This window comes from Esox lucius, chromosome 3 (assembly GCF_011004845.1).
Source record: "Esox lucius isolate fEsoLuc1 chromosome 3, fEsoLuc1.pri, whole genome shotgun sequence".
NCBI classification, from domain to species: Eukaryota; Metazoa; Chordata; class Actinopteri; order Esociformes; family Esocidae; genus Esox; species Esox lucius.
In genome coordinates this window covers 903,914-916,053 of record NC_047571.1, presented here as the reverse complement: position 1 = coordinate 916,053, position 12,140 = coordinate 903,914, and the positions used below count along the sequence as shown (strand labels likewise).

General features: G+C 40.2%; 1 protein-coding gene across 5 annotated transcripts in view; it reads left to right on the top strand.

The window, feature by feature from the left end:
• odr4 (odr-4 GPCR localization factor homolog) overlaps nucleotides 1-12,140 on the top strand; it is a 77,533-nt gene that overhangs the window by 2,073 nt on the left and 63,320 nt on the right. For 4 of the 5 annotated variants that reach the window (XM_029117294.2, XM_029117292.2, XM_029117300.2 and 1 more), the window contains exons 4-7: nucleotides 1,809-1,904; nucleotides 2,006-2,112; nucleotides 2,271-2,307; nucleotides 2,417-2,560. In XM_029117294.2, the coding sequence (XP_028973127.2) occupies nucleotides 1,809-1,904; nucleotides 2,006-2,112; nucleotides 2,271-2,307; nucleotides 2,417-2,560 (384 nt within the window). The remainder of the gene's footprint in view (nucleotides 1-1,808; nucleotides 1,905-2,005; nucleotides 2,113-2,270; nucleotides 2,308-2,416; nucleotides 2,561-12,140) is intronic. The other variant, XM_029117293.2, reaches the window with a different exon arrangement.

Sequence of the window (12,140 nt, the reverse complement as noted above, 5' to 3'; positions counted from 1 at the left end):
CTTAACTGTTGGCAAAGTGTTATTTCATGAAAAGCTACTCCTTTTTTTCTCCAAACATACCTTTGTTGATTGTGGCCAAAGAGTTCTATTTTAATCTCATCAATCCAAAGCACTTGTTTCCAAGACACATCAGGCATCTGTAGATGTTTCGTTGCATACTTCTGACATACATTTTATGATGAGGATGCAGGTAAGGTTTTCTTCTTCCATCCTGATTCTTTCTTGTTGGTGCATGCATTTCTGCTCAGTGGAACGTGCAGCTCCACCACTCCTGAGTCTGCTATATCTTCCTGCAGGTTTTTTGCAGTCAAATTTTGGGGTTTGATTTGCCTTTCTGACCACCATATGAGTAGTTCTCTCTGAGAGTTATCTTGGTCTGAGACCTTGTAAAAAGAATCTGAGACTTCGGAACTCTTTGGGTGCCCAAACTTTTGACACATGCCACAATGATGTTCTTATTTTTTTTATTTGTATTCAATTTATGACATGAAAAGTAACTATGCATTAATGTTTGCTGAAAGCGTTGTTTTTTTTCCCATATCCTAGAGAGACTTTGTTTACATCTTTTCAATTATGAAAATCACTAAAATATGTTATTTGTCAAGGTGTGGCCAAACTTTAACATTCAAAAAGATTTTAGAACACCTCAATTTTTCCTGCTTTTATTGACATTTGAAGTTTAATGTCTTAATGAACTCTGAAATTAAAGCAAAGAACAAATAAACAATCGGAGACAAAAACATCTTGGAATTCTTTTAACAAAATCTAAATATTTGAGTCATCGAAATAGTGACCTTTTTGTAGATATAACAGCCGAACACAGCATTCTTTCTACAATGGAAATCAATTATTGTTCTGAAAGTTTTTGCCAACACTTTTGCAGAACTTCCCAGAAATGTGTTGCACTTGGTTTTGTTGCTTTGCTTTCATCCGTCTGCCCAGTTCATCCCAAACCAGCTTGATGGGGATTTAGTCTGGACACTGTGCTGGCCTTTGCATGATTTGAAGCCAACCGTCTTGTTCTTTTCTTCTAAGGTAGTTCTGACATAGTGTGGAGGTATGTTTTGGGTCATTATCACTGGAGGATGAACCCCTGACCAACTACACTTACACCAGAGCGCATTGCATGGTGCTGCAAAATGCTGTGGTAGCTGTTTTTGTTCAGGGTGCCACTCATTCCCATGGCGCCAACTCTGGATCCAGCAAAAGAGCCCCGGAGCATCACACTTCCTCCTCCATGTTTGACAGTTGGTGTCACACACTGAGGAACCATCCTTTCGCCTACTTGATGGCGTACAAAAACCCTGCGTGATGAATCAAAGATTCCGTAGTCTTCAGTGGTCCACTGGCAGTGCTTCATGTACTGCCAATTAACCTGTTAAAGCTGCAGCTCCAAGTCTTCTTTTCACGATATAGACTCTCAGACCTCTTCCTGCCAGTTTATTTTTCATTTTTTGATCCTCTGGCAGTTTACCACTTACCTTTGTACCATTTCAGGTTATTCACTGCACTAGAGCTGCTTAAATTTCAAGAATTTATTTTTTTAAACGTTTGACTGGTTGGATATATGTGACATTCATGTGTATTTTTATCATTATTTTAATAAGTTCTGCATACAAATTCAATTATTCCACTAGAAGATTTACTCGAATCAAAATCTAGATTTTTTTGTATGTTGTTTTTGCCACAGGTGCAACCCAGTCAAAATGTTTAAATCGAAAGCTTGCCTACCAGTTTTTGCTAACTCGGTCACATTAAAAAAAAAAAAGCTTATCTGATGTATCTTGTATACTGAATGTTTTCTGAAGGTTTCTCGGATGTTGCCAGGAGGTTTGTCAATTCTTGGTGTGTTTCTTGTTACCGTACCTGAGCTGTCCAAAGAGGCTCAAAATATACTGAGACAGGTAAGAAACAAAAGCAGAAAGAGATATACTAAAACTCAACAACATACTGGATTCATGCAAATGCATTGATAGGTTTTCTTCTCATATATTGTGTTTTATAGCTAATCTTTGCAGTGGACAAGCACATTTCCAAGGGACGACTTTGGAGTCTTACAAATGAGGATGTAACAGAAAAGGTGGCGCTTCACATATGCACAGAAACCAGGAAGTATCCTCCTACCGATTGGTGAAAATTGCATTTATTTTTTTCTTTTACTTATTAGCAATAGTGTAACTGAAATCTAAAATAAATTCTAATGTTGATGAATTGTGATTTTTTTCCTTAATACAAGAAATACAATTAGAACTTAACTCAAACTTTTTAAGAACTGTTTGCAGAACATTTGACATTCGAGATCCCAAGGTGAGTTAAGTTGACATGACCTAGTGCTCCTCTGCATACTCTCTCAGGTGAATTTGTATTCAGCCCTGAAAATACTGCTTGTGTTATGCATTCTGTTGGGTGATTACAGAGTTCCGCCAAGCCAGCTGATTGGAAGTACCAGCTGGGGGTGTGTACCTCCTGGCAAGTGTTAACTTGCTCAGTGGGGCTTGACCTGCTGATACCTGTGTTAGATATGCGTGTCTTGCCACAGGATATGGAAAAGTGTATGAAGGTAAATGTGTTACCTAGAACTTTATTACTTGAAATGTATTGTGAAATTACCAATATAATTATAAAATATAACACCCTTATGCCTCGTTTCCACTGGTGCCGAACACTGGTGCGTTACCCTAAAGTCCAGAAATGTTTCTGTTTCCATTGACACAGGCCAGCGCCAGCTGGCCACTAGGCCGTGGCTGAATTGCCCGGCTCTCCCTTGGTGCCAAGCCCCGGCCATTAGGACTTAAAGCAGGGTTTGCAGGTTAAAGCTTTACATGCTGTGAAAACGCAGCATTTTGTGCTGTTCAAATTAGCGTTGTGTATCATTTGCTTAGTCTTAGGCTTCTCATAATGGTTTTCATCCGATCTAACAAACAGATCCTTGATAAAGTAAAGCAACAGTACAGGGAAGCAAAGAGTTGGAACGACTGAAGGTGGTGCAATGCCATTGACTCAATAGAAAAGCAGTGCACTGAGACCGAGATGTAGTTTGCAGAACCTATAACAACACAAAATTGCCTCAGAAATCTCCCAAATTCTTCTATTAAAGGTAGATAGTTTTGACAAAATAATACTAAATAATGAATACACTGGCTTACAGTTGCAGTGTCACAAGTGTAGGTGGAGAAGAAGCTTGAGTAATAACATGAGTAATAAAACTAGTTCCATATTATAAACAAAAACAAAATATTTTTTCTCTCCCCCCCTGAGCACCTCCTTAAGTAGGCTGGACAATAGAACGCATAAAAATTCACCCTAGCCTCAAAAACGGCAAAGAACACTGGCTGAGCAGGAACGCTAGCGGGTGCCCATAGCAAGTGAATAGAAACAAACCTTCGTTGAGCCTCTTCTAACCTGAATGAAGCTTAAAACGCCATTGCCTTAAAATGGCATCAAAACAGTTCTCCTCATAGGGGAAACATTTTTGTGACTAGTGTGTTATGGCAGCAAAGCCCTCTGACCTGTCTTACCTTATTTAAAAGGGGAGGTCCTCCTGATTAAAATGGTGCCCAACTTTAACAAATCTGAAAATATGCATTGGAGAGATGTGAATGCTATACAGCGTCATCTGCATGTATAGCATTTTCCTTAGGGAAACTTAGGCTAATTCAGTGTTCGGAAAATGTGTATTTCTGAAATAGTGAAAGCTAATGACAACTCTGATTAGCAGTTAAGTTAGGATGTCCTTAAACTTAGTGATTGCATCCTAATCCCCTCCTTAAAAGCAACATTAAGCAATACCACCATCACAACAGGTGCATTACACCCAGTCAGTGTATAATTGCTAATACACAATGTTTAATGCCATTAAATGTCGTATCGCTGTTCAGCCGATTGAGCTCACTTGCTCCTCTCACTCGCCATTGGTGGGTACAGGGTTGGGTAGGTTACTTTTTAAATGTAATCCTTTACAGTTAGAAGTTACCTGTCCATATTTGTAATCAGTAATGTAATCTTTTACTTTTAGATTACTTTCATTATAAGAGGCATTGAAGACAAAAAATAAAGCCTATAATCAATTTAACACCTTTTGCGGGATCAATCAATGTGAGAGTTTAAATAGCTGGCCAAAAACGGAATTTGCATTTTACCTCATGTGCCTTTGGAAACGGATTTTAAACCATTGCTTTCTACTTCATTAAGATTGGGCTACATCTCTCCATTACACACTAAATGTCTATCAGATTCCAATTAATTCAATAACCCTTGATCTTCCAGAATCTGACTTTTTATCTGGACATAACCCAAAATCTAATGATGCATAATCCTATTCTGCTATTTGTGTTTTATTCATATTTTTTATTGCTTCAAAAAACATAGTTGAAAAATAAATGGCAATTACTCAAAGGGTATTGAGATTGTTGTATATAAAAATTAAGATATCATTACTTGTCGTTCATGAACTAAATCTGCAGTAGCCTGATGTTTTGCTCCACAACCAATAACATTGTCAAAATGTTGCAGAAACCCCAGGCAATCGTGAACACCCGCATAGAAATAAGATTTACCTGCGCGAACGTAACCTGCGATTATTAGGGCCACCAGTAATGGATTTTCAAAACACCAATGAAATAAACTGTGATTATAAACCTGCACTATCAGCTTAAAGTAAATGCTGTCAGCAGCCGATGAAAACCAATTAACACCATTTTCAGAGATGCAAAGCAAGCAGAATCACATGGCCTACCTGTATGGACAGAGTTGATGTGGCTTGCGTTAAATGCAGATAATAATCCTTTGGCAGAGTGCTTCCCAACACACCTTTTCTCCTCAAATGTTGTGGTAAATTCCATATAATGTTCTTGAATGCAGTGCCATGTTACAGCTATCTAACAAATAGTTGCCTAATCTATTAAACTATTCCTGTCTAAGTTCTTTGGTGCAACTCGTCCTGGCTGTGTTGTTCGGTGCATTTGACAAATAAACCTTGAAACTTGAAAATATTATACCAGGTAGGCTTATCGCCTATCATTGTTCTGAGAAAGATGCGTCAAGTAGATAACTAAACATTTTGTATGGCTTGGCTAATATTATCGTATATATATACTCTGGTTATATCAGTCATCCAACCAACCAAAACCAGAAACAATTTTACTAGCACTTCATCCGTCACTAATCTGGTTATGCGAGCCCACTTTTTCTTATTTTGGTTCAAATAACAATGTTTTTAAAACATTTACTAATGAACTCCAACATGCAACGTTTCATAATTAATTCACGCACAGATTCTTTTTCAACTGAAGTAATCCAAAAGTAATCATACCATTTTTCAAAATATCTGTAATCCGATTGCAATATTTTTGTTGTTAATGTAACAGATTACAGTTACTGTTGTTTGGTAATCTGTTACTTCCCAACTCTGGGTGAGTATTACACTTTTCCTGTCTGCTGGCCGGTGCTGGGCTGATATTCTAAGTAGCAACTACTTCAGATCTAAAAATGAGAGCCAGCAGCTAAGCAATGACTGACCGTACGGTTTTGTCACTGTGTCCCACTGTCAAATCGTCAAGTGTGTGAGGGCTTTCTCACAGAATGTGCGCAGCATACGCTCGATTTCAAACCTACTAACAAACATGACAACATAAATTACCTGTCATCCATTAGGCAAATAAACAAAAAAATATACATTGATTTGGGTAACTAAAATGTTACAATGAAGGCTTAAAATGTATGTAATTAGACAAATAATACCGAAATAAGATATAGTAATGTTTTATACTTTCTCTGAAGAAATATTTTTAACCATGGGTGGAAAAGGTTTTGCTTTTGATGAGTAGGTGGCAGAAAGCCCAGGCGAACAATGATAAGATATTTAGTAGCCTGTTTGTAAAAGGAAATGTTTGGAGGGAAACCTACGGTGCATTGAAAGCCCATTGACTCTATTGGCTAGTACCGAATTGTGATGTAGAACAATTGGCAAGAATTAGAACGTTTGGAACGCGTTCTGAAGTTGTTGCCACAGCGCTCAATAGAAATGATAGCAAGAGCGAGGGTGAAAAAAAAAAACTAAATTAGGCCTGTTTTCTGGCGATTTCTTTTAAACTACATCACACAGCTTAAATGTAATGTTATGAAACTGGCCTCCATGACAAACACAACAATATAAATTTCATCCGGAAAAAGCGTTGTCCAGCCTACCTTAAGTACTTGGTACCAAACATATAGTTTAGTTGATAACAGAACATCTGTTTGTCTGTACACAGAAAGTCACATTCAAAGCACGACAGTAATTAGCCAATGAGCTTACAGTACTGTGATGTGTATTCCAGGTTGTGATGTATATAAAGTAGAGGACAACTGGAAGTTCTTTGAGATGAGACTGAGTTTGTAAGACAGAGTAACGAGTCTGTAACCTCGTGAATAATAGACTATCAAATGCTGCAACAAATCATTTAATTACTCTCTCCCTTGATGACCGGGTATGCAATCATTATTTCAATCACTATACGAAACGGCTGATTGCTAACCCTGGGTAAAGCACCAGTGGAAATGAGGCATTATTAGTCTTGTCAGCATTTTGTCGGAATTTGAGTGCTTGATAATAGTACATTTCAAAAGCAAGGTGTGGTTCTATTCAGAAGAGCTCACTGACCTTTTTGATATTCTCATTAATGGTAATATCGGTTCTATTGAAACTAATCATATTTTATTGTAAAAAGTAATTTCTTAATACACTGCTCAAACAAATTAAGGGAACACTGAAATCACACATCAAGCCTCGAAGGAAATATGTTACAGATCAAAATATTTTACTGTACTTTGTGTAATTTGTTGAAAAAATAATGACATAACAGGCAATGGCAACCAAAATCACCAATCAATTGAGGGCTGGATTCAAACTCACACTGAAAATCAAAATAAACAGTTGAAATCACAGGCTGTTTCAACTTCAACACGGCAACTCCAGGTGAATTTCAACACGGCAACTCATAATGTGACTTAGTACTGTGTATGACCCCCACGTGCCTGTATGCACTCCCGCATACAGGCACGTGGGCATACTCCTGATGAGACAGCGGATGGTGTCCTGGGGTATATCCTCCCAGACCAGGATCAGGGCATCAGTGAGCTCCTGGACAGTCTGTGGATGATTGGGTCTGTGGATTTCATCCCGGCATTTAACAGCAGTTAGGGTACCGTTGGCTTGCACGTGGAAGTCTGTGGGACCCTCCAAGGATATTCTTCCCCAGACCGTCGCTGACCCACCGTCAAACTGGTCATGCTAGATGATGTTGCCGGCAGTGTAATGTTCACTATAGCGTCTCCAGGCTCTTTCACCTCTGTCACATGCTCAGTGTGAACCTGCTGTCATCTGTGAAGAGAACACAATTCTGGTGTTCTTTGGCGAATGCCGATTGAGCTGCATGGTGCTGGGCTGTGAGCACAGGTCCTTCTAGAGGATGTTGGGCCGTCATGCCACCCTCATGGAGTCTGTCTCATGGAGACAGTTTGGTCAGAATCATGCACACCAGTAGCCTGCTGGAGGTATTTTGTACAGTCCTGTCCGGCTCTCCTTGTATATCGGCCCATCTCCTGGTATCTCCTTGATGCTCTTGAAACTGTACTGGTAGACAAAGCAATCCTTCTTGCGACAACACATGGATGTGCCATCCTGGAGGAGCTGGACTGCCTGTCCAACCTGAATGGGTTGCATGTACAGCGTCATGCTAACAGTAGTGACAAAAACACTAGCAAAACTAGAGAAGAATTAGTCAGGATAAGACAATTGTTTGTGGCCACCACCTGCAAATCCATTCTCTTTTTGGGGGTTGTCTTGTTGTTGCCTCTCCAGTGTACCTGTTATCACTTTAATTTGCACCAGGTGACATGGCTTCACAATTGCTTATGCTTCTTAACTGGACAGATTGATATCCCTGAAGTTTAATTGGCTTTGTGTTATACTATGATAATTACATGTTCTCTTAATGTTTTTGAGCAGTGTTCATAACTTGTCTAAATAGACATTGGATATAAAAGGTCTACACACCCCTGTTAAAATGCCAGGTTCTTGTGATGTATAAGAATGAGACAAAGATAAATCATGTCAGAACTATTTCCACCTTTAATGTGACCTATAACGTGAACAATTCAATTGAAAAACAACCTGAAATCTTTGAGGGTGAAATAAATTATAAAAAACTCAGAATAACCTGGTTGCACACCCTAAGTGTGCACACCCTTAAACGAATACTTTGTTGAAAAACGTTTTGATTTTATTACCACACTGTCTTTTTGGGTAGGAGTCTATTAGCATGGCACATCTTGATGTGGCAATATTTGCCCACTCTTCTTTGCAAAAGTGCTCCAAACCTGTCAGTTTGCGAGGACATCTCCTGAGCACAGCCTTCTTCAGATCACCCCACAGATGTTCAATTCGATTCAGGTCTGGGCTCCGGCTGGGCCATTCCAAAACGTTAATCATCTTCTGGTGAAGCCATGCTTTTGTGGATTTGGATGTGTGCTTTGGGTCCTTGTCATGCTGAAAGGTGAACTTCCTCTTCAGCTTTCTAACGGACGCCTGAAGATTTTGTGCCAAAATTGCCTGGTATTTGGAACTGTTTATAATTCCCTCCACCCTGACTAAGGCCCCGGTTCCAGCTGAAGAAAAACAGCCTCAAAGCATGATGCTGCCACCACCATGCTTCACTGTGGGTATGGTGTTCTTTGGGTGATGTGCAGTGTTGTTTTTTTTATGCCAAACATACCTTTTGGAATTATGGCCAAAAAGTCCCACCTTGGTTTTTTCAGACCATAACACATTTTCCCACATGCTTTTGGGGGACTTGATGTTTGTTTTTGCAAACTTCAGCCGAGCTTAGATGTTTTTCTTCGTAAGAAAAGGCTTCCGTCTTGCCACCCTTCCCCATAGCCCATTCATATGAAGAATACGGGAGATTGTTGTCACGTAGCACACAGCCAGCACTTGCCAGAAATTCCTGCAGTTCCTTAACTGTTGATGGAAGCCTCCCTGAACAGTTTTCTTCTAGTCTTTTCAACAATTTTGGAGGGATGTCCTGTTCTTGGTCTCTGTTGTGCCATATTTTCTCCACTTGATGATTGTCTTCACTGTGTTCCATGGTATAGCTAATGCTTTGGAAATTATTTTGTACCCTTCTCCTGACTGATATCTTTCAACAATGAGATCCCTCTGATGCTTTGGAAGCTCTCTGTGGACCATGGCTTTTGCTGTGAGATGCAACTAAGAAATTGTCAGGAAAATCTTACTAGAACAGCTGAACTTTATTTGTGATTAGTTAGTCAGTTTAAATGATGGCAGGTGTGTAATGACTTATTTAACATGAGTTTGAAAGTGATTGGTTAATTCTGAACGCAGCCGCATCCCCAGTTATAAGAGGGTGTGCACACTTATGCAATCAGATTATTAGGGGGCCAAGCAACGATGTTGCTGGAACCCTTTTATGTTTGTACGTTTTATTATTATTCTCCAGGACCATTTTCAGAGGTCCATAGCTTGGTCCCCTCTGGTTCAAAACACTCCAAACTTTGCCTGATTGTAGACCGAAGGACCCATACTCCTCATGGTGGTGCTGTAGCACTCAGTCGAAAATGGAAAAAGTGAAGCTCAGATCTCGTGAACCGAATGTTGCAACCAAGTTCCAGATATACCCCTTCTCATGCTGACCAAAAAAGTCTCTGGGGACTTTCAAAATCGGCCATTGGATTTTCCTTCATTTTGAATTTGGTGAAAAATATGTTAACGACATCTCCTCCGAGACCGCTCAACGGATTTGCATGCCGTTTGGTGTGAAGGACCTTTGAACCATTATCTTTAAAAGTTATATAAGGAAAGTTGATATCTGAAATAGTATGGCTGAAATCAGTGAATGAAATTGAGCTGGGCGGGTCTATGACTTTAGACCTTTTAAAGTTGGAATTGCGCACTCTTAGCAAAAGTTTCTTGGCTAATCCTGCCTTGTACTGACCGAAGTAGGAGAAACAGCCCGTCTCAAAGTAGTTAGCACAAACCAAATTTTTTTTGACAACTGTTGCAGGGACATTGCCTTAAAAAATGAATTCATGCCATGCCGCTCTTCTGTCCTCTGCGGCTGGGATGCGATGGAGTGTTTTGTGCTCCTCTTTACAGCCAACAACAGCACAGTTTAAGTGGTGCTTCGACATGGTGCTTCTGAATCAGTAACAACATGGAGGATATCAGAGAAGAAGTTACTGCTGTACCTGGTGGGTGGAGCCTATAGACGGTGGGGACATTAGGTATGCTCTGTTGGGAGGGGGTGGAGGGTGGGAATATTAAAATTTTTCTAACAGCTCACCCTGAGACTGAAGACAGAGGACATTCAGAAACCCATATTACACTCAAAACAGCATGGATGTTTGTTTTTTTTCAAAGTTTGTATGCGTGTGGAAGCACCAGAGGACACAAAAGAACACCCCAAAAATTATTTTTTCATAATATGGGCACTTTAAAAGTTATATAAGAAGTTAATATCTCAAACAATATGGCCTCCATTTTGACTTCTGTGAAAAACTTGTTAACAACATCTCCTCCGAGACTGCTGAACGGATTTGCATGCCGTTTGGTGTGAAGGACCTTTGAACAATTATCTTTAAATGTTATATAAGGAAAGTTGAAATCTCAAACAATATGGCCAAAATCAGCGAATGAAATTGAGCTGGGCGGGTCTATTTCTTTAGACGTCCATTAATCCCAAATGGAACATCAAACAGCTATGAAAAGAAACATACTAGTACATGTGTCTCTCAAGAATGGACAGAAAAAGTCCCATACAGAAATACCTCTTGGGGGCGCTATAAACATAACCGATGTTTCTCACGATTTTGCCGTTGATAAAAACACACTTAAATGACATTTCCTCTGAAACAGCTGAATGGATTTGGATGACAATTGATGTAAAGGACGACTGGACCATTGTCTTTAAAAGTTAATTCATTCATCTTCTTCCGCTTATCCGGGGCCGGGTCGCGGGGGCAGCAGTCTAAGCAGAGATGCCCAGACTTCCCTCTCCTTAGACACTTCCTCCAGCTCTTCCGGGGGGACACCGAGGCATTGCCCAAGCCACAGCTCTTCCGGAACAGATGCCCAAGCCACCTCAGCTGACCCCTCTCGATGTGGAGGAGCGGCGGCTCTACTCTGAGCTCCTCCCTGGTGACTGAGCTTCTCACCCTATCTCTAAGGGATCGCCCAGCCACCCTGCGGAGAAAGCTCATTTCGGCCGCCTATATCCGGGATCTTGTCCTTTCGGTCATGACACAAAGCTCATGACCATAGGTGAGAGTAGGAACGTAGATTGACCGGTAAATTGAGAGCTTCGCCTTGCAGCTCAGCTCTTTCTTCACCACGACAGACCGATACATCTACCGCATTACTGCAGAAGCTGCACCGATCCGTCTGTCAATCTCCCGTTCCATCCTTCCCTCACTTGTGAACAAGACCCCTAGATACTTAAACTCCTCCACTTGAGGCAAGAACCCTCCACCAACCTGAAGTGGGCAAGCCACCCTTTTCCGATTGAGGACCATGGCCTCGGATTTGGAGGTACTTAAAAGTTATATTATTGTAAATGTTTCTGGTGGATTTTCTAAATATGCATCTTGTGTGCTATGTCGGGTATTATAGATCACAACTCGATGAGACTATTCAGTCTGAGCCGGCCCTGTGGTGTAGTGGGAACATCCGGTCCTTCAATATTGTGACCCCAGTTGGATTCCCTTCTCAGACATTCCAAATTCTATATCTCATAAATGCTTTTCCGCTCCTTTCCATAATACATATCTGAAATACCATGATTTTCATTTATTTGCGAGAATAATTGTATTACGTGGCCCTTTTATGCTGTTATTGTTTTCCAAAGAAAGAGTGATTGGAGTCATTGATTTCGTTATAAGTAGGATGTATAGCTATTAGCTAGCCATGTATAATAATCTTTGTACAACAGTACACTTTAGTTCTGTTACAAACTTTTTGTTGCCAACTTTATGTACATTTGGAGAGGATAGAGAGCTGTAGGGACAACCAGTATCCCCTGTGGTGTAGTGGGGACATCCCTGTTCTGACCCTGGTTCAATTCTCTGAGATGTTCCAAATATTGTAT